The sequence below is a fragment of the Fringilla coelebs genome (genome assembly GCF_963513975.1).
Source record: "Fringilla coelebs genome assembly, chromosome: 4".
NCBI lineage: Eukaryota > Metazoa > Chordata > Aves > Passeriformes > Fringillidae > Fringilla > Fringilla coelebs.
The window spans coordinates 45,475,777-45,493,670 of NC_140032.1; the positions used below are offsets into that span (position 1 = coordinate 45,475,777).

A 17,894-nucleotide genomic window follows, 5' to 3' on the forward strand; every position below is an offset into this window, starting at 1 on the left:
CCTCAGAATCCGGGACTATTATGCCAGCATGTTTCAACCATAATTTGGCCTTATAGCCAGGAATTTCACTACAGTCTCTCCACAGACCTTTGTATCCAGAATAAGATTTTTTTTTCAGGCTAATTTAGCTTATTTGTTGAAGTCCTATAAGAAACTTATAGATTTCCCAGCAACTACTGAAAGGCCATGTTCATATGGGCTAGAACAGATCATAGAGCCATAGAATCTATCCTGAGCTGGAGGGGACCCACAAGGATCATTGAAGTCCAACTCCTGCCCCTGCACAAGACAACCCCAAGAATCACATCATGTGTCTGAGAGCATTGTCCAAATGCTTCTTAAACTCCCTCAGGCTTGGTGCTGTGACCACTTCCCTGGATAAAAACTTAGATGGGAACTTTTGTTTCCAACCCCTTAGTATCAAATTCCTCCATAGCAAATCAGAGCAATTGCTGGGGGAACCAAAGAGTTAAAATTGTCCTGTTTCCATGGCCAGCTCTAAAGATGATACTCAGATTACTCAGATCAGAGAAGATAAGCATTTTGAGAGGATTAAAGTAAAAAATCCAGCACATGAGAGAGAAGTGGGGCAGAAGAAAGTCGATGGTGTTAAGTGTCTGTATTTCACACATCTAACATTACTAATAGAAGTGCTGCAGACAGTGATGCAACCTCCAGCCTTGTTAAAAAACAACAGCCTTTTCAAGGCTAAGGCCTCATGCAAAAGTTAGGCAATGCAAACTGATGTTTTCCACACACGGGTCTCTTCACCATTGTGCTGGCTGGCTGGGGGTTGCAGTGTGCATGGCACTTTGATTTCTAGGAAACCTTCATTCCAGCCAGTACCTCAGAAATTCTGGGCCAGGGTGGGAAAGGGAAGCTTTTGCCCTGAAGAGGCACCAAATGCCTTTCACTTAATGCAATGAAGCAGCTTCTGGTCTGAAAGCAGACTTTAAAAAGTCTTCACTAGCTTTTTTTTTTTTTTTTTTTTTGGGGGGAGGGTGGTTGGCAAGGGGAAGGAAGTATACTAGATTGGGAAAATTTCAAAGTTGGCTCATCCCTACACACAGAGGGGACAGGATTGAGCAATTCTGCAGAGTCACGTGCATGCGCTCAGTAAAAGCACATGCACTTTGTAATCCCTGGGGTATAGGGAAACTCCAGCAAAAATTAATGAGAAGAAATTGCCTCACCATGACCATCTTTCTTGAATAAATTGTATCTTTTTACCCCTGCACTGTTAGGATGTTACCTGCACTGCAGGATGAAAAAAAACAGGGTAGGTTTATAGGCACTTGGATTTTTTTATTTGTTTTAAGATTCTATGAACTCTCTTCACAGCTGCTATAATGCTGCCAGGGCACCTTGGCAAGTAAACAGCAGCAATCAGGGTGGCTGGCATGGGAGCCATTTCCACTCTGCAAAGCCAAAACATTAAAGAAATGAGGGAAAGTTCAGGCCAAGCTTGGTGTGCCTGCTAGGAATCTGCGTTGTTGGTGAAAGATTAGGTGCTGCACCCTGTGCTTGTCAGTGAGGAGCAGCAGCAGACTTGCCCAAGCTCCCTGCAGATGTGGCACACTCCTGTCTTGCCATCATCTGTCCAACCTCGCAGGGAAAGCTGCACGCTATGATGATGGGCAAATCTACAAATCCCACGGATATGGACATGATGAGACTCATCTAGACCAGCCCAAAAAGAAGGAGTTGCTCTCTCTATTCCAGCTTTTCATGAATGTTTGCTGTTCATGATCCCATGGCAAGCCTTTCCCCGTGACTTTCCCAGTCATCCTGCTAATCGTTTGTTTTAGTGGGAGAGTTTGCTGCTGGGGCAGGAAGGAGCTAGGCAAAGAGCAGGCAGGCTGCAATGGCTAGGGCAGCCTGGTCACCAGACACCATTCCTTCCGGGGAGCGGCAGAGATAGCACCAGAGGGCACTGCACCCAGTGGTGGGAATAGGGGTCCCAACTGCAGTGACAGGAGCACACCCAGAGCCCCAGCAAGGACAGGGGTACCAACAGTGTGCCAGCATTACCCAGAGGAAGCACTTCTTCCCTTGCCTCAGCACCCCTGGGGAGCAGGGAACTGGAACTGAACGCTGCCCTTGCCTCCCTCTCAATATCCCTGGGGATATTGCAGGAGACCCCAGAGCAGAGAAAGGTTTAGGGGTGCTGATTGCACTCCGAAGTACCCCAAATTCACCACCCTGGACCCTCACACATGCAGCTCTGTGCAGCTGAGCATGGGCACAGCACCCAGGCCCACCCGTCTCACCTAAGACCTGCTGCTCTGCGCCGGGAGAGTGACGCTGGGATGGTGACATCAGCAGGGTGACAATGGGAGGGCGACAGCAGCAGTTTTTAAGGGCAGAGGCAGGGCGCTGAGGCCAGTAATGTTTACCAATGCTGGGGCTGCAGGGAGGGAGGAGCGAGAGCAGGAAGAAACCAGCAGCCACTGACCTGCAGGCAAAGCCACTGAAGACATCTCCAGCCCCACCAGTACTGCTCTTCCTCACAGGTGCGAGGCAACATCCTGCTGTATGAGAGTGGGGAGGAACCCAACACCTTCCCCACATGCAGTTTTGCCAAAACCTTCTGCAATCCCATGAGCTGCTGCTGGCAATTCTCCCACCACAGCGGCTGAGGGGTGGCACCTGCTTGTCCCCAGCCCAAGAAGAGGACAGCAGCCCCAGGGGGACAGCGGGGTTGGGATCAGCAGAGGCTCAGGACAGTGAACAGGGTCAGGAAGCACATTTTATTTCTCTTCAGCATTTCCAGGGAAGAGGAAGGAACGGCAGCAGTGCCACCACAGCACAGGGCGGATCTGGAGGGCATCCGGCGGCGTCCCCTCAGATCTGAGTGCGGAAGCACAGGTCGGTGCCTGACATCTTCTGCGCGTAGTCCCGGTCAAAGTGCTCGTTCTGGGCCACGGTGAAGTGGTTCTTCCAGTCCCCAGTGGTGCCTGTGGCCGGGAGAGATGGGGATCAGCAGGGGCCGGGGCAGGCGGCGCGCCAGGCCCCCGCAGCCGCTCACCTTTGCGCATGAAGGGCGACACGCTCTGGTCCATGAGGTCGGAGGGCATCTTGGTGTAGTTGGTGGCAGGGTTGTCCCTCATGGCCTCGAAGGATGTGTGTCGGGTGATGGTGTCCAGCTCCGCATCCGACAGCTTCTGTCCCAGGAACTGGGCCACCTTGGCAACCTCCCGGCGGAGGTCCTGTGCGACACAGGCTGACACTCACCCCTCCTGCCCCCCAGACCCCACACCACCATCCGCCCTGCCCCATCACCTCCTTCAAGTCCTCGTAGAAGAGGTAGAGAATGGGGTGATCCTTCCTGCGCTCCCAGTAGCCCTTGACGTGGTCGTACCAGGAGCCATACGCCACTGCATGGGGAGAGCAGCCAGTCGGTGACAGTCCCCTGCAGGGTCCCCTGCATGCACTCAGGGTGCCCTGTCCTACCTCTGCCAGCCATGAACTCCTCCAGGTACTGGGCCCATGTACCGGGGTGTGGTTCAAACTTGTTCATCAAATCAAAGTGGTAGTAGGAGACAGCCACGTCCTTGGCGTTGCGTCCCACATAGACCATCTGCAGAAAGCTTGGTGCCATGTAGGGACTTGCAAGGTCCCAGTGGGGCAGGGAGCCTCCTTATGGGGGCTGCTGGACCTGCTGGATCCCTCAAGGCATGTTCATTCCAGCCTGTTACCTTGCAGCAGTTTTCCCAGAAGGATTTGGGCAAGATGTGAGCTGGGATGTGGGTCTTGATGATGCGAGGAGATGGCATGGACTCCAGCTGCTCTGTGCCTGTAAGGATTTCCTCCAGCAGCGATCCCACTGTGGTGCCCTCCCATACAAAACCAAACCTGTCCCCATCCAGCACCCACTGCCACCCACCACCCTCTGCCACCCCCCTACCTGCTGGTAACTTCCCAGGGGCAACAAACTCCATCATGGGCACCCGGTTCACAATGTCATCCTGCTTGCACTTTTCCGGGTCACCGCCTTTCAGGACCATGTCCACAATCTCACTGACCCAGGTGGTGCCTGATGAGGAGAGGTTGGGTGTCCAGCTGATGACCTTCCCACTGGAGACCCATCTCCGGCACCACAGGGTCACCATCTGCCAGTGTTGCCTTTTGGCACAGCCCCGGTCCCAGCCCAGGCCCCTGCAGCATGGGCTCCCTTCCTGAGCCTGGCCCGTCTTTGGTGCCTGGGCATGCTCACCAGATTTGGGGTAGGTGACCACCACGATGTCCTCGGGGCGGCTCTGGAAGGTGTCAATCCGTTCCCAGCTGCGGGCAAAGGCATTGACCATGGGGATGCCGTGCACGGTGAGCCAGGGCTGCCGCAGGTAGGGGTCCGAATCGGCCATCCTGCTGGGGACAGGGACATGTGGCAGGGCTGGCTGATGAAGGGAGGTCCCGCCCCCTCCCTCTCAGCACGGCCATCAGCCAGGGCAGCCCGGTCACCTGGCACTGTGCCTGCTCAGGGAGCGGCAGTGATAGCCACAGAGCACAGACCAGAGGGCACCTCGGCCATCGCTGCACATACTGCTGGGAACACGGGTCCTGGCTGCGGGGACAGGAGCACACCCAGAGCCCCAGCAAGGACAGGGGTGCCCACAGCATGCCAGCATCACCCAGACCCAGGGGATTAGCCTAGAATAGCACCTCTTCCCTTGGCTCAGCACCCCTGGAGAGCAGAGAACTGGGTCCCTGGGAATATCGCAGGAGACCACAGGTCAGGGGAAGGTTTGGTGGTGCTGATTGCACACAAACCCAAAATGCCCCAAACCCACCAGCCTGGCCCCTGCAGCATGCAGCTCTGTGCAGCTGAGCATGGGCACAGCACCCACAGGGCACCCCAGGACACCTGTCTCACCTAAGACCTGCTGCTCTGCGCCGGGAGGGTGATGCAGGGACAGTGACACCAGGAGGCTGACAGCAGAGGACAGGGAGATTCGGGGCCTCCGTCAATAATTGCCGGAAGGAAAAGAAAAGAGGCAGGGCGCTGAGGATAGAAATGTTTGCCAGCCCAGCAGCTGCTGGAAGGGAGGAGCAAGTGCTGGGAGAAACCAGCAGCCACTGACCTGCAGGCAGGGCCACAGAGGACACATCAGCCCCACGGGTCCCAGGCAACACCCTGCTGTATGGGGGGGAGAGGACACCTCTCACTGCCCACACCCACCCAGCATGCTCCCCATACACAGATTTGCCAAAACCTTCTGCAATCCCATGAGCTGCTGCTGACAGTTCTCCCACCACAGCGGCTGAGGGGTGACACCTGCTTGTCCCCAGCCCAAGAAGAGGACAGCAGCCCCAGGGGGACAGCGGGGTTGGGATCAGCAGAGGCTCAGGACACGGTCAGGAAGCACATTTTATTTCTCTCCAGCACTTCCAGGGAAGAGGAAGGAACGGCAGCAGTGCCACCACAGCACAGGGTGGATCTGGAGGGCATCCGGCGGCGTCCCCTCAGATCTGAGTGCGGAAGCACAGGTCGGTGCCTGACATCTTCTGCGCGTAGTCCCGGTCAAAGCGCTCGTTCTGGGCCACGGTGAAGTGGTTCTTCCAGTCCCCGGTGGTGCCTGTGGCCGGGAGAGATGGACATCAGCAGGGGCCGGGGCAGGCGGCGCGCCAGGCCCCCGCAGCCGCTCACCTTTGCGCATGAAGGGCGACACGCTCTGGTCCATGATGTCGGAGGGTATCTTGGTGTAGTTGGTGGCAGGGTTGTCCCTCATGGCCTCGAAGGACGTGTGTCGGGTGATGGTGTCCAGCTCCGCATCCGACAGCTTCTGTCCCAGGAACTGGGCCACCTTGGCAACCTCCCGGCGGAGGTCCTGTGCGACACAGGCTGACACTCACCCCTCCTGCCCCCCCAGACCCCACACCACCGTCCGCCCTGCCCCATCACCTCCTTCAAGTCCTCGTAGAAGAGGTAGAGAATGGGGTGATCCTTCCTGCGCTCCCAGTAGCCCTTGACGTGGTCGTACCAGGAGCCATACGCCACTGCATGGGGAGAGCAGCCAGTCGGTGACAGTCCCCTGCAGGGTCCCCTGCATGCACTCAGGGTCCCCTGTCCTACCTCTGCCAGCCATGAACTCCTTCAGGTACTGGGCCCATGTACCGGGATGCGGCAGCAACTTGTTCATCAAATCGAAGTGGTAGAAGGAGACAGCCACGTCCTTGGCGTTGCGTCCCACATAGACCATCTGCAGATGGGCCACAAACTTATGAGGGGCAGCCTCAGGACCGCCTGCAGGGAGGACACTCCAGCTTCTAGCACTCCCATGAACACTTAAGATGCTGGAGGCAGCAGCAGGTAGTCATGTCTCAGGGGAACAGGGCTGCTGCACTTCTCTCCAGGGCAGTGACAAGGCTTGGGTATTACCTTGCAGTGGTTTTCCCAGAAGGATTTGGGCAGGATATGTGCCGGCAGGTGAGTCTTCACCACGCGGGGTGAGGGCATGGTGGTCAGCAGGTCTGTTCCTGGGGGATCCCAGAGCACTTCCTCAGTGGGCCCTTGGCAAAGACCCTTGGGTCTCAGCCCCTGTGGGGTACCCCTGCACCTCACTACCTGCTGCCATCTTCCCAGGGACAGAGAACTCCAGCATAGGCACTCTCCTGCTGATAATGTCCCGCTTGCACTTCTCAGGATCTCCGCCTTGCAGGATCATATCCACGATCTCGCTGACCCAGGTGGTGCCTGGGGAAAGGAACCCATAAAGGGGAGCAGCCAGGGCATCAGGTGTCTCAGCACTGACAATCCCTCAGATCTCAATCAGATGCCATGGGAGAAAAGGGAAATCCTACACAACTCTGTCCTGACATCCCCTAAATGTGCTGCACACTCCCAGGCAGTGGGTCTCAGCTGAACAACACGCTTGCCCACACAGTACCAGCACATCTGGTTGTTTTGGGCATGCTCACCAGATTTGGGGTAGGTGACCACCACGATGTCCTCGGGGCGGCTCTGGAAGGTGTCAATCCGTTCCCAGTTGCGGGCAAAGGCATTGACCATGGGGATGCCGTGCACGGTGAGCCAGGGCTGCCGCAGGTAGGGGTCCGAATCGGCCATCCTGCTGGGGACAGGGACATGTGGCAGGGCTGGCTGATGAAGGGAGGTCCCGCCCCCTCCCTCTCAGCACGGCCATCAGCCAGGGCAGCCCGGTCACCTGGCACTGTGCCTGCTCAGGGAGCGGCAGTGATAGCCACAGAGCACAGACCAGAGGGCACCTCGGCCATCGCTGCACACACTGCTGGGAACACGGGTCCTGGCTGCAGGGAGAGGAGCACACCCAGAGCCCCAGCAAGGACAGGGGTGCCCACAGCATGCCAGCATCACCCAGACCCAGGGGATTAGCCTAGAATAGCACCTCTTCCCTTGGCTCAGCACCCCTGGAGAGCAGGGAACTGGGTCCCAGGGAATATCGCAGGAGACCACAGGTCAGGGGAAGGTTTGGTGGTGCTGATTGCACACAAACCCAAAATGCCCCAAACCCACCAGCCTGGCTCCTGCAGCATGCAGCTCTGTGCAGCTGAGCATGGGCACAGCACCCACAGGGCACCCCAGGACACCCGTCTCACCTAAGACCTGCTGCTCTGCGCCGGGAGGGTGATGCAGGGACAGTGACACCAGGAGGCTGACAGCAGAGGACAGGGAGATTCGGGGCCTCCCTCAGCAATTGAGGGAAGGAAAAGGAAAGAGGCAGGGCGCTGAGGGCAGTAATGTTTGCCAGACCAACAGCAGCAGAGAGGGAGGAGCAAGGGCAGGGTAAAACCAGCAGCCACTGACCTGCAGGCAGGGCCACAGAGGACACCTCAGCCCCACGGGTCCCAGGCAACACCCTGCTGTATGGGGGGGAGAGGATACCTCTCACTGCCCACACCCACCCAGCATGTTCCCCATACACAGATTTGCCAAAACCTTCTGCAATCCCACGAGCTGCTGCTGACAGTTCTCCCACCACAGCGGCTGAGGGGTGGCACCTGCTTGTCCCCAGCCCAAGAAGAGGACAGCAGCCCCAGGGGGACAGCGGGGTTGGGATCAGCAGAGGCTCAGGACAGTGAGCAGCCCATGGCAGGGTCAGGAAGCACATTTTATTTCTCTCCAACACTTCCAGGGAAGAGGAAGGAATGGCAGCAGTGCCACCACAGCACAGGGTGGATCTGGAGGGCATCCGGCGGCGTCCCCTCAGATCTGAGTGCGGAAGCACAGGTCGGTGCCTGACATCTTCTGCGCGTAGTCCCGGTCAAAGTGCTCGTTCTGGGCCACGGTGAAGTGGTTCTTCCAGTCCCCGGTGGTGCCTGTGGCCGGGAGAGATGGGGATCAGCAGGGGCCGGGGCAGGCGGCGCGCCAGGCCCCCGCAGCCGCTCACCTTTGCGCATGAAGGGCGACACGCTCTGGTCCATGATGTCAGAGGGCATCTTGGTGTAGTTGGTGGCAGGGTTGTCCCTCATGGCCTCGAAGGATGTGTGTCGGGTGATGGTGTCCAGCTCCGCATCCGACAGCTTCTGTCCCAGGAACTGGGCCACCTTGGCAACCTCCCGGCGGAGGTCCTGTGCGACACAGGCTGACACTCACCCCTCCTGCCCCCCAGACCCCACACCACCATCCGCCCTGCCCCATCACCTCCTTCAAGTCCTCGTAGAAGAGGTAGAGAATGGGGTGATCCTTCCTGCGCTCCCAGTAGCCCTTGACGTGGTCGTACCAGGAGCCATACGCCACTGCATGGGGAGAGCAGCCAGTCGGTGACAGTCCCCTGCAGGGTCCCCTGCATGCACTCAGGGTGCCCTGTCCTACCTCTGCCAGCCATGAACTCCTCCAGGTACTGGGCCCATGTACCGGGGTGAGGGTGGAACTTGTTCATCAAATCAAAGTGGTAGTAGGAGACAGCCACGTCCTTGGCGTTGCGTCCCACATAGACCATCTGCAGAAAGCTTGGTGCCATGTAGGGACTTGCAAGGTCCCAGTGGGGCAGGGAGCCTCCTTATGGGGGCTGCTGGACCTGCTGGATCCCTCCAGGCATGTTCATTCCAGCCTGTTACCTTGCAGCAGTTTTCCCAGAAGGATTTGGGCAAGATGTGAGCTGGGATGTGGGTCTTGATGATGCGAGGAGATGGCATGGACTCCAGCTGCTCTGTGCCTGTAAGGATTTCCTCCAGCAGCGATCCCACTGTGGTGCCCTCCCATACAAAACCAAACCTGTCCCCATCCAGCACCCACTGCCACCCACCACCCTCTGCCACCCCCCTACCTGCTGGTAACTTCCCAGGGGCAGCACACTCCATCATGGGCACCCGGTTCACAATGTCATCCTGCTTGCACTTTTCCGGGTCACCGCCTTTCAGGACCATGTCCACAATCTCACTGACCCAGGTGGTGCCTAATGAGGAGAGGTTGGGTGTCCAGCTGATGACCTTCCCACTGGAGACCCATCTCCGGCACCACAGGGTCACCATCTACCAGTGTTGCCTTTTGGCACAGCCCCGGTCCCAGCCCAGGCCCCTGCAGCATGGGCTCCCTTCCTGAGCCTGGCCCTCCTTTGGTGCCTGGGCATGCTCACCAGATTTGGGGTAGGTGACCACCACGATGTCCTCGGGGCGGCTCTGGAAGGTGTCAATCCGTTCCCAGTTGCGGGCAAAGGCATTGACCATGGGGATGCCGTGCACGGTGAGCCAGGGCTGCCGCAGGTAGGGGTCCGAATCGGCCATCCTGCTGGGGACAGGGACATGTGGCAGGGCTGGCTGGCAGCAAGGAGCATCACGGGGCCATCTCCGTCCCTGGGTGCCCCAAAATCCCTGCTGAACCCAGCCATTCTGGCCATAGCAAGGAAACCATGACCTGCCCATTGCAGGAGGTGGCACCTGTTTTCTGTGGGGATTTTGGGGCCCCGGTGGCAGTGCAGGGAGAGTGGAAGGGCATGGCAGCTCGGGGGGGGCTCAGGTCAGACAGGCAGTGGGCAGCTGCCCATACCAAGCTGGCAGCGCTGTTCCTGGGTGTAAAAACTCTCAGGGGCATTCTGGGCTGGAGCTGCAGGCTGCTTTCTCTTTTCCTTTTCCTCCCCATCTCCCTGTCTTACAGCAGCAATGGGGGAAGCTTTGTTTTCAGGGGGCTTGTGTGAGGGTTTGACAGAGACAGGAACGAGGAGCAGAACTCACAGAACTCTCTCCCTAGGAAGCTTTTCCACCCACGGCCAAGGATAGAAACGCTGGACATGCCAGCAACAAAACCCCCACGCTGTGATTTTTGGAGAGAAATTTTATGTCTTGCTTCCTTCTCCCGAGGGCTTGCGGGTACACGGAGTCCCCGAAGCCACCCCTGCAGGTCCCCGGCTTATGAGGCCAGGGCACCCCGAAACGCCCGTGGCCAAAGCCCCGCGGCTACTTGCCTCTTTTCCGAGTGCTCTGGCAGGGAGGAGGCAAAGTTTGGCACGGCGCTTACGGGGCGGGATTTGTTAATTCCCTTCCCCCGCCTGGAAGATGGAGGCGCCGGGGGGCACGGCTGGGACAGGAGCCTGGAGCTACCCGGTCCCGGTGCTGCGGTGGGAGGAGTGCGGGGAAGGGGCGAGCGGGGACGAGGACGGTCCCCAAACGCCTGTGATGAGCTGTCCGTGCTCAGCACCCGTCGGGACGCACAAAGGCAGTGCGAGTGGAAATGGCAGCTTCCCCCTCCACCCGCTGAAGTAAACACAGGGAGGAAATCTCAGCCCACCTCCCGGGACACTGAACATCACCCTGTTCTGGTCCAAGAATCACCTGCGTGAACGTCCCCAGCTCCTCACACCGACGTGGGGCTTGCGAGCAGGATGTGGGGGTTCAGGCTTTGGTAGTACCCCTACTCCACTCAAATACGGGTCCAAAGTTTGCGGGGTTGCAAAGCACAAGTGCTCTTGGGAAAAGTGTTTAAAGGTGCCGATGGTGGGGAAATGTTCTTCCTTACCTAGCTGGGAGGGAGTGGGAAGGGCAGGAGAGATGGCAGTTGGGCAGCTCAGCTATTGGTAGTCTTGAGAAAAACATCCCTGATTTATCTCCAGGGCCAAGTTCCTGGTAAGATGAGGCATGCCACGACAAGTGTTCAGGTGATTTGCTGTCCACGTGCCAGCAAAATTGGCTGCATGTGCAAAGCTAGGAGCTGGGTAAGCACATTTTCCAGTGGAAGGCATCCCACTGGAGATGGCATCATGGCATTTAAATGAATGTGTGAAAAGGATTTATTTCTGTGAGGCAGGTTCCCTGACAGTGCTGCTGCTCTTTAGCAGTTGGATCTGGGCTGCACCTCTTTCGGGATAGAACAACCCCATAAGGCTGACTTGCCAAGAAGCTGCAGTCTTGGAAACTGAAGAACCAGCCAGAAATGGGGTGTAAATGGGGAACTTGGGCTCCAAAGCACACCCTTGCCCCCAGTGAGACAGGGATTGGTTTGCTCCAGGCATCCCACAGCAAGGGCAAGGTGCAGCCAGGTTATAGATTGAAAGATGCGTACTTAATCCAGAAAGGACAGTGATGTTGCTGAGCCTGGCCACATACCAGCAGGGAGCGGTTTCCCTTCACCTTTGTTCCACAGACCACAGGCTGCCAAGCTCCAGCTGGGCCAAGGAGAGCCTGACCACCACCCACTCTGTCAAGAAACTTGCCCCAACCCAAAGGCATGAAAGCTCCTGTGCACACAAGGGCTGTGGCAGCACTGGATTTGCTGGTGCTCTGGGGATTTTCCACTCATCATCGATCTTTGTCCCTCCAGGCACCCTGGCAGGCTGGAGCAGCCCAAGCTGACAGGGGATAGAGGTGGTTTCTGGGAAGGTGCCCACTCCTGGTGATGCCTGACCATCACTAACTAAAAATCCACTGTGTGCCCACCCTCCCTCCTGATGACCATGAAGGTGTTCCTGGACACAGCCTGGAGTTCAGGAGCTCCAAGTCCCACCCTCATTTTCCCTGCAGGCAATGACTCAACCTCCATTTATTACAATTTATTGCTGGGGGAAAAGTGAATTAGTGCAAGAATCTCCATCTGGATCCATCCTCCCCACTGGGAAAGCAAGGGGAAGCGCAGTCCTCCTGGGAAGGGAGATGAGCCCCTCAGACTTCCATCTGGAAGTGGAGGTCAGAGCCTGCCATGAGCTCCTGGTAGTGCTTGTCAAAGCGCTCGTTCTGGGCCACAGTGAAATGGTTCTTCCAGTCTCCAGCGATCCCTTAGGGCAAGAAAATAACTGGGGTAAATCCTCACACACGACATATTTGCAGCCATAGATGGGGGCTGAAATACAATCCAGGGATATCCCTCCCAAATCCTCCACCACCAGCCGAACCCCCACCTTTCCGGAGGAAGGGGGAGATGCTGTGATCCATCAAGGTGGGGAGCAGGGTCTCATAGTTGGCAGCAGGGTTCTTCTTCATCTCCTGGAAGGAGGTGTGGTGCAGGATCCTATCCACTGTTCCCTCTGCCAACTCCTTGCCCAGGAACTGCAAGATCTTCTGCACCTCCTGCCGTGGGTCCTGCAGGGTGATTGACATGACGAGGCTGCCAAAAAAGCTGGGAGGCAACCAGGGCTCCTTCCCCTACATCCCACCCTCACCTTCTTCATGTCCTCATAGAAGAGGTAGAGTATCTTCTTCTCCTGCTTCTTCTCCCACCATCCGCGCACGTGGTCATACCAGGATCCGTAGGGCACTGTGGGATATTGTCAAGGGATTAGCTGAAGAGGGTAGCGGGGGATGTCCTTCCCACAGGCGGCTCAGCTCACACCTTTGCCAGCCATGAAGTTCTCCAAGAACTCGGCCTTTGTGCCAGGATCATGGTGTATCTTGGCCATCTGGTGGAAGTAGTAGTAGGAGATGGCAACATCCTTGGGGTTGCGGGCCATGTAGATAATCTGGAGAGAGCCAAGGATGTGTTTGGGAGGTGCAGAGTGGTGTCTCCTCCCCACCAACCCAGATGGGGAGAAAGGGAGCACCTGCCATGTTACCTTGCAGTCCTTCTCCCAGAAGGAGGTTGGGAGGAGCTGGACTGGGAGATGGGTCTTTATCAGCCGTGGTGATGGGGTGTTCTCCAGCTGCTCAATACCTGTGGCACAGGGACTTAGAGGTGTGAGCCCCAGCACCCTCAGCACCCATGCTGGCTCTGTTCCCTCTCCGCTCAAGCCAGGCAGCTGGCTGGGGAAGCTCACCACTCAGTTCCATGGGGGCCTTCAACTCCAGGAAGGGCACGCGGTTATAGATGGCATCCCGTCGGCACTTCTCCACATCGCCGTCGTGGTAGATCATGTCCATGATCTCACTCAGCCATGTTGTGCCTGCCACACAGGGACAGCATTGCAAAGGCTGGCGTCACCCCATCCCCCCTGCACCCTTCCCCAGGACCACTTACCCGATTTGGGGTAGGTGGAGATGAGCAGGTCATCTGGACGGGCTTGGAAAGCCTTCACCTGTGGCCAGCCCTCGATGAAGCTCTTGTAGAGAGGGATGCCTTGGAGGTTTCCCAGCTCCTGCACGATTTCACCTTCCTGCTCCATGGCTGACAGTGGGTCCACACAGCACTGGCTGTCTTCCCTGCTGGCAGCCTCCACAACTTCCGAACTGGCTGGCACCTGTGCCAGGACTGTGCCTGGGGCAGTACTGGATCCTGTGCCAGGACTGTGCCCGGGGCAGTGCCCCATCAGGCAAAGCCCAGCCCAAATCACACGTGACAGAGGTATTGCCAGTGCCCCAGGAGCATGCCCTGATCCCTGGTAGGATACTTTGGTAACGTGGATGCTGACCATGCACTAAGCCCAAGCCATGAGGGATCAGGAATGGAGCCCAGCATCACCTCTCCTCCTACCTGTCTGCACTTCTCCCACAGCCCCTTTAAGGAGTGCCAGAGGGTTGTGGAGGTGCAGAGACAGCTCTGCCATCCAGGACCCCCATTGCAGACAGCCATTCCTCTCAGGATTCCATGTGCTCTGGTGCCCAGGAGCCCTGGCACCTCCACACTCCTGCCACACCCAAGCTGTAAAGGTTAATGAGAGCTGGCTCAGCTATGGAGCACAGCTATGGACCTGGCTGAGGGTACTGCAAGCAGGGGTAGCCCCCTTTTCTGCCCTCTTGAGTGCTCCTTTGATGCCTCTTGTAAGAAAGGGCTGAATAAGCTGATACGCTCCATCCTGGATGATCTGACCCAGCAGGTTGTGGAATACAGGAACCCACCATGATGGAACAGGTGCTGCTCTCGCTCCAGGAGGAGACCAAGGAGAAGCAGAAGCCAAGTGGTGCCTGGCCCAGGCCAGGTCAGTGGGGTCTCTGGGAAAGGAGGCACCAGTGCAGGATAGAGCATCTGGACTATTTGCAGAAATACAGTCTCACAACTCTGACCTTCTGTATCCAATGAGGGAGTTGGAAGACAGTAAATGGGTCTGTTGCCCTGACAAAAAAATACATGTAACATTTTCATCTGATGATAAGGAAATAACATTATGACCTTTACTTAAAATTGAAATACAGATGATGGGCAGGGTCAGCAAACTGCTACCAAAATGGTGCCATATATGGTGACCAAAGTTCCAGGAAAAGTCTGGCAGACTTACATGGGATGGAAACATACATGGCAATCTTCATGACAGAGAACTGGGAAAAGATGATTCTTTATCTCCTTCAACTCCCCCTGAATCTACTAGACCTCAGGGTGGAGAGGGAAATCACACACAAATAACTATCCCATTTGATCCAATTCAGGTGGCTGATTTGCAAGAAAATTCTGGCCATAAACCAGGTGATATTGAAATCCAGCAACTGGAACCCTATCAGTGCAGACACAATAATGGCCCATACATTCAGATTCCAATTGATTCTCATCAACAATTAATTGCTAACACCATTGAAACACTCCAGGACAATGTCTCTTTGGCTCTCAAGCCAGTTGTGGGTGCAGTATGTGACAGCTGCTATCGCATGGGAAGGTGAAGACTGTGCTCCCTTCCCCGTAAGGGTGGGATGCCACAGTGGGCTCCAATGTCCCCACACCTCCAGCGCACAGTGAGATCCCCCAGCACAGCCAAAGACCCACCATGGCTGAAGCCCATTGCCCAGCACCTCTCCTCAGGTGCTCCAGCTTTACTGGTGCAGTTACAAGGGAAAGCACTTTGGGGTCTGGCCCCATGACAGCCCCTCTGCACAGCCTGGCAATGCCCAGTCTGTTCCCAGCACAGTGGCATAAGAGCTGTGCACAGCAGCTCCTGGCTCCCTGGATTTCCCAGCACCCAGAAACTGCTAGGGTAGGACCCTGCTCCCCACTGCACCCTGCAGAGCTGGGTAGGCGGGTGCCAGCTCCCAGGGTGTCACAGATTCCTTGGCCCCAAGCAGCACCATCTAGGGACAAGCATCCTGCTGTGCCAGGCACTCGGCTACATCCTGCCCCGCTGCCTATTTATTTAATCCCCCACACAGAGACCCCACTGCCCCATGGCCAGATGCACACCCCTGCTTGCCCCATGCACCCTGGCAAGGTCCCATCCCAGATCCATGTTTCCCCTGCCAGAGAAACCTGCCTGCCCCACAGTGCCCAGCTGGGGTAACCACAACCCAGGGTCCCTCATTCACGGCCACGTGCAGCCTCCACTAGCTGTCATGTGCACGTGGGGTGGTGCAGGAATGCAGTGCGGGAAAACAGCACAGGAACTTGGCACTGTCCCAGCTCCAGGTGGATTTATGGGGATGGCTATTTGTTCTCCCATGATGCCATTGGGGTGATAAATGGATTAAAACCCTGCTCTTAGCTGGCTCGTTGCTCTTTATACCTGAACTATGTTCCTCATCCATCTCACTGGGGCTTGGTGACCATCTCAGATCCCTCCCTTGTCTCTCATCCCTCAAAAATATCTGGTAGGCAGGAATGTCATTTGTGGCTCAGCGGGATGCTTTGAGACCCAGCTCTCGGTCCATTGCCTGGAGGAAGTGTTCATTGAGAAAAAGCATCTGCCCATGGGGCAGGAGACGGTCCAAGAGGCCATCAGCGGCATCAGGACGGAGCAGGACGTCAGCGCCGGGGCCGAGGAGGCGCAGGGAGAGGAGCAGGCGGGGAGCCAGGCGCCGCAGGGTGATCTCAGCCAACGACAGATTCTCTTGGGGCTCACAAACCAAGGCGAAGGCGAGTGCCAGCACTGATAACCAGACTACTGTCACCCGCTCAGGGAATGGGTCTCCGGGGGGCATCTGGAAAAGACCCCCTGGAGCATCCTGGAGTGACATCGGCTCATCCGGTAGCTGGGGAAGCTGTGGGGAGGACGGGCGCCCCAAGGATGCCTGAAGCAATTGACACTGGGAAGCCACTTGCCTGGAAGAGAAAAGGGGGACCCCTCGTGTTAAGGATCTCCACCTTATCCAGGGACAGTGACCCCTCTCTTTGGGGAACAGGGTCCCAGGGGTCCTGCCGAGCCTAGGATCCCCAAAAGGGTGGATCCCATGAATGAAGTGGGGGGGGAGCATGATCCTGGGGCTCTCGCTGAGTCCTGTCCCCCGAAAAGGGGGCTGCCACAGGCTTTCCTCAGGAATGGAAGGTGTCCCACAGTCAAGGAGTACGCCAGCCCTGGGGGTCAGCGACAAGAGCCCTCTCATCAAACAAAGGGTGTATCACGGCTGTAGGGATCCCAGGGAGAGGGAGGAGGTGTCCCAAGTCCAGAGGGCTCAGGAGATGGAGGGCACACGGTGCCGGGTGTCCCACCGAGCCCAGCACGCGCAGGAAGGGGATTCCCGCGGAGGACGTCCCGCGTGTACCTGGCCACGACCAGCAGCTGCTCCTTGCGGCGGAGGCGCTGCCGGGGGCCCTCAGGGGCGGCGCCGGGGGGGGTCCCGAAGGTGCGCGCGTACAGCACGCGGCAGGGGGCGTGGCCGGCGGGCCCGCCCGGCGCCAGCAGCACGAAGGCCCGCACCATGACGGCGACACGGCCCCGGCAACGGACCCGGCGCGCCGGAAGCGGCGGCGCTGGCCCGGAAGGAGCGGCCCTCGCGGTGGGCGCTGAGGGGCGGGGCGCCCGGGCGCGCAGGTCACGATTGGCCAAGCTCGGGGGGAGCGAGAGCTGATTGGCGGGCAAGGCCGGTGGGCGGGGAAAGGGCTCGGGGCTCGGCCTAGGCGGGGGCGGCGTCCCCTCATGAGGGACCCCTGGCATCCCCTCCGCAGCCGTCTCGGCTCCCGCTCCGTGTTCCCTTCCCCGGCGTGTCTCCGTGGGTACGGCCACGGAATGCAGCACGGCGTCTGTGACTTAAAGTTGCAGCACAGCACAGTTTTGGGATCCAAGTGCGGGAGGGAGTCTGTTTCTCTAGGCATGGGGCGGACACGGCTGGGAGAGGACGTGGGCGTAAATATGGCTTGAGGTGGCTCAGGGGGACGTGGCAGGGCCAGCATGGAAAGGTGTTTGAGTGAGCATATGGAGGAGTGTGTGGCTGGCACTGGGGACATGGAGGGGCCTATGGCCAAGGGGCCATGGAGAGGGACATGTGTGGGTGGAGACATGAGAGTCTTCCATGAGACCTTTCCAGCCATGGAAAACTTGTTTTCCGCCTCAGGTGGCTTCAGTAGCAAAAATGGTTTTTGACAAATTTTTTATGGCTGTGGCTGGTTATTCGTGGGTGGGAGGTGGCAGCGGGACAATGGGAGGGACTTTCTGCTGTGTTTGGGGCATGTTTGGGAATGTGATATCCCAGTTATGGTGTGCGTATTCTAACTACAGTGTCCATATTCCAGCTCCTGTATCCATCCCAGGCACGCTGTCTGAAAGGAATAAGATGAATGTGTCTCTACAAACAGACCATGTGAATCTGCTTGTAGATAGGGCTGGGAACTTATAGAGTAGTAACAGAAGAAACTGTTAGTTCTAGAAAATGTTACTAATCAACACGGACTCTTTCTTAGTCAAGGCCGTGTTAAATTCCTG

The 17,894-nt window shown here is 57.4% G+C and overlaps 5 protein-coding genes across 5 annotated transcripts; all 5 read right to left on the reverse strand.

Annotated features, from left to right (window-relative positions):
- Positions 1-2,804: 2,804 nt before the first annotated feature.
- On the reverse strand, positions 2,805-4,964 carry LOC311152634 (sulfotransferase 1B1-like). The gene is made up of 8 exons (XM_084203892.1): positions 4,874-4,964; positions 4,217-4,365; positions 3,908-4,036; positions 3,699-3,796; positions 3,454-3,580; positions 3,283-3,377; positions 3,029-3,209; positions 2,805-2,957 (listed from the first exon to the last, which is right to left on the reverse strand). The coding sequence occupies exons 2-8, from the start codon at positions 4,362-4,364 to the stop codon at positions 2,845-2,847; spliced, it is 891 nt and encodes a 296-aa protein (XP_084060018.1). The 5' UTR covers position 4,365; positions 4,874-4,964; the 3' UTR covers positions 2,805-2,844.
- Positions 4,965-5,364: 400 nt separating this feature from the next.
- LOC311152637 (sulfotransferase 1B1-like) lies at positions 5,365-7,667 on the reverse strand. Its single transcript, XM_084203895.1, has 8 exons — positions 7,576-7,667; positions 6,919-7,067; positions 6,566-6,694; positions 6,380-6,477; positions 6,074-6,200; positions 5,903-5,997; positions 5,648-5,828; positions 5,365-5,576 (listed from the first exon to the last, which is right to left on the reverse strand). Exons 2-8 carry the CDS (start codon positions 7,064-7,066, stop codon positions 5,464-5,466), a joined length of 891 nt encoding a protein of 296 aa, XP_084060021.1. The 5' UTR covers position 7,067; positions 7,576-7,667; the 3' UTR covers positions 5,365-5,463.
- Positions 7,668-8,168: 501 nt separating this feature from the next.
- Positions 8,169-9,702, reverse strand: LOC311152633 (sulfotransferase 1B1-like; the record flags this gene model as incomplete). The annotated part of the gene is made up of 7 exons (XM_084203891.1): positions 8,169-8,295; positions 8,367-8,547; positions 8,621-8,715; positions 8,792-8,918; positions 9,037-9,134; positions 9,246-9,374; positions 9,555-9,702. The coding sequence occupies 7 exons, from the start codon at positions 9,700-9,702 to the stop codon at positions 8,183-8,185; spliced, it is 891 nt and encodes a 296-aa protein (XP_084060017.1). The 3' UTR covers positions 8,169-8,182.
- A 2,334-nt stretch (positions 9,703-12,036) lies between these two features.
- LOC311152638 (sulfotransferase 1 family member D1-like) lies at positions 12,037-13,751 on the reverse strand (the record flags this gene model as incomplete). The annotated part of the gene is made up of 7 exons (XM_084203896.1): positions 12,037-12,182; positions 12,306-12,486; positions 12,567-12,661; positions 12,737-12,863; positions 12,957-13,054; positions 13,158-13,283; positions 13,358-13,751. The coding sequence occupies 7 exons, from the start codon at positions 13,749-13,751 to the stop codon at positions 12,070-12,072; spliced, it is 1,134 nt and encodes a 377-aa protein (XP_084060022.1). The 3' UTR covers positions 12,037-12,069.
- AP5S1 (adaptor related protein complex 5 subunit sigma 1) lies at positions 13,384-16,921 on the reverse strand. The gene is made up of 2 exons (XM_084203894.1): positions 16,738-16,921; positions 13,384-16,297 (listed from the first exon to the last, which is right to left on the reverse strand). The coding sequence occupies exons 1-2, from the start codon at positions 16,893-16,895 to the stop codon at positions 15,871-15,873; spliced, it is 585 nt and encodes a 194-aa protein (XP_084060020.1). The 5' UTR covers positions 16,896-16,921; the 3' UTR covers positions 13,384-15,870.
- Positions 16,922-17,894: the final 973 nt, after the last annotated feature.

What these genes read in the sequence shown, in the direction of transcription:
- LOC311152637 (XM_084203895.1), bottom strand. Translation starts at nt 7,066, where the DNA reads ATGGCCGATTCGGACCCCTACCTGCGGCAGCCCTGGCTCACCGTGCAC. An exon ending in CCCTGGGAAGATGGCAGCAG is followed by an intron (nt 6,478 to 6,565) that starts GTAGTGAGGTGC and finishes GGGATCCCCCAG; the next exon opens with GAACAGACCTGCTGACCACC. An exon ending in GGAGTTCATGGCTGGCAGAG is followed by an intron (nt 5,998 to 6,073) that starts GTAGGACAGGGG and finishes CTCCCCATGCAG; the next exon opens with TGGCGTATGGCTCCTGGTAC.
- LOC311152634 (XM_084203892.1), bottom strand. Translation starts at nt 4,364, where the DNA reads ATGGCCGATTCGGACCCCTACCTGCGGCAGCCCTGGCTCACCGTGCAC. An exon ending in TCTGGGAAAACTGCTGCAAG is followed by an intron (nt 3,581 to 3,698) that starts GTAACAGGCTGG and finishes AGCTTTCTGCAG; the next exon opens with ATGGTCTATGTGGGACGCAA. An exon ending in GTCGCCCTTCATGCGCAAAG is followed by an intron (nt 2,958 to 3,028) that starts GTGAGCGGCTGC and finishes TCCCGGCCACAG; the next exon opens with GCACCACTGGGGACTGGAAG.
- AP5S1 (XM_084203894.1), bottom strand. Translation starts at nt 16,895, where the DNA reads ATGGTGCGGGCCTTCGTGCTGCTGGCGCCGGGCGGGCCCGCCGGCCAC. An exon ending in CAGCTGCTGGTCGTGGCCAG is followed by an intron (nt 16,298 to 16,737) that starts GTACACGCGGGA and finishes TTTCTCTTCCAG; the next exon opens with GCAAGTGGCTTCCCAGTGTC.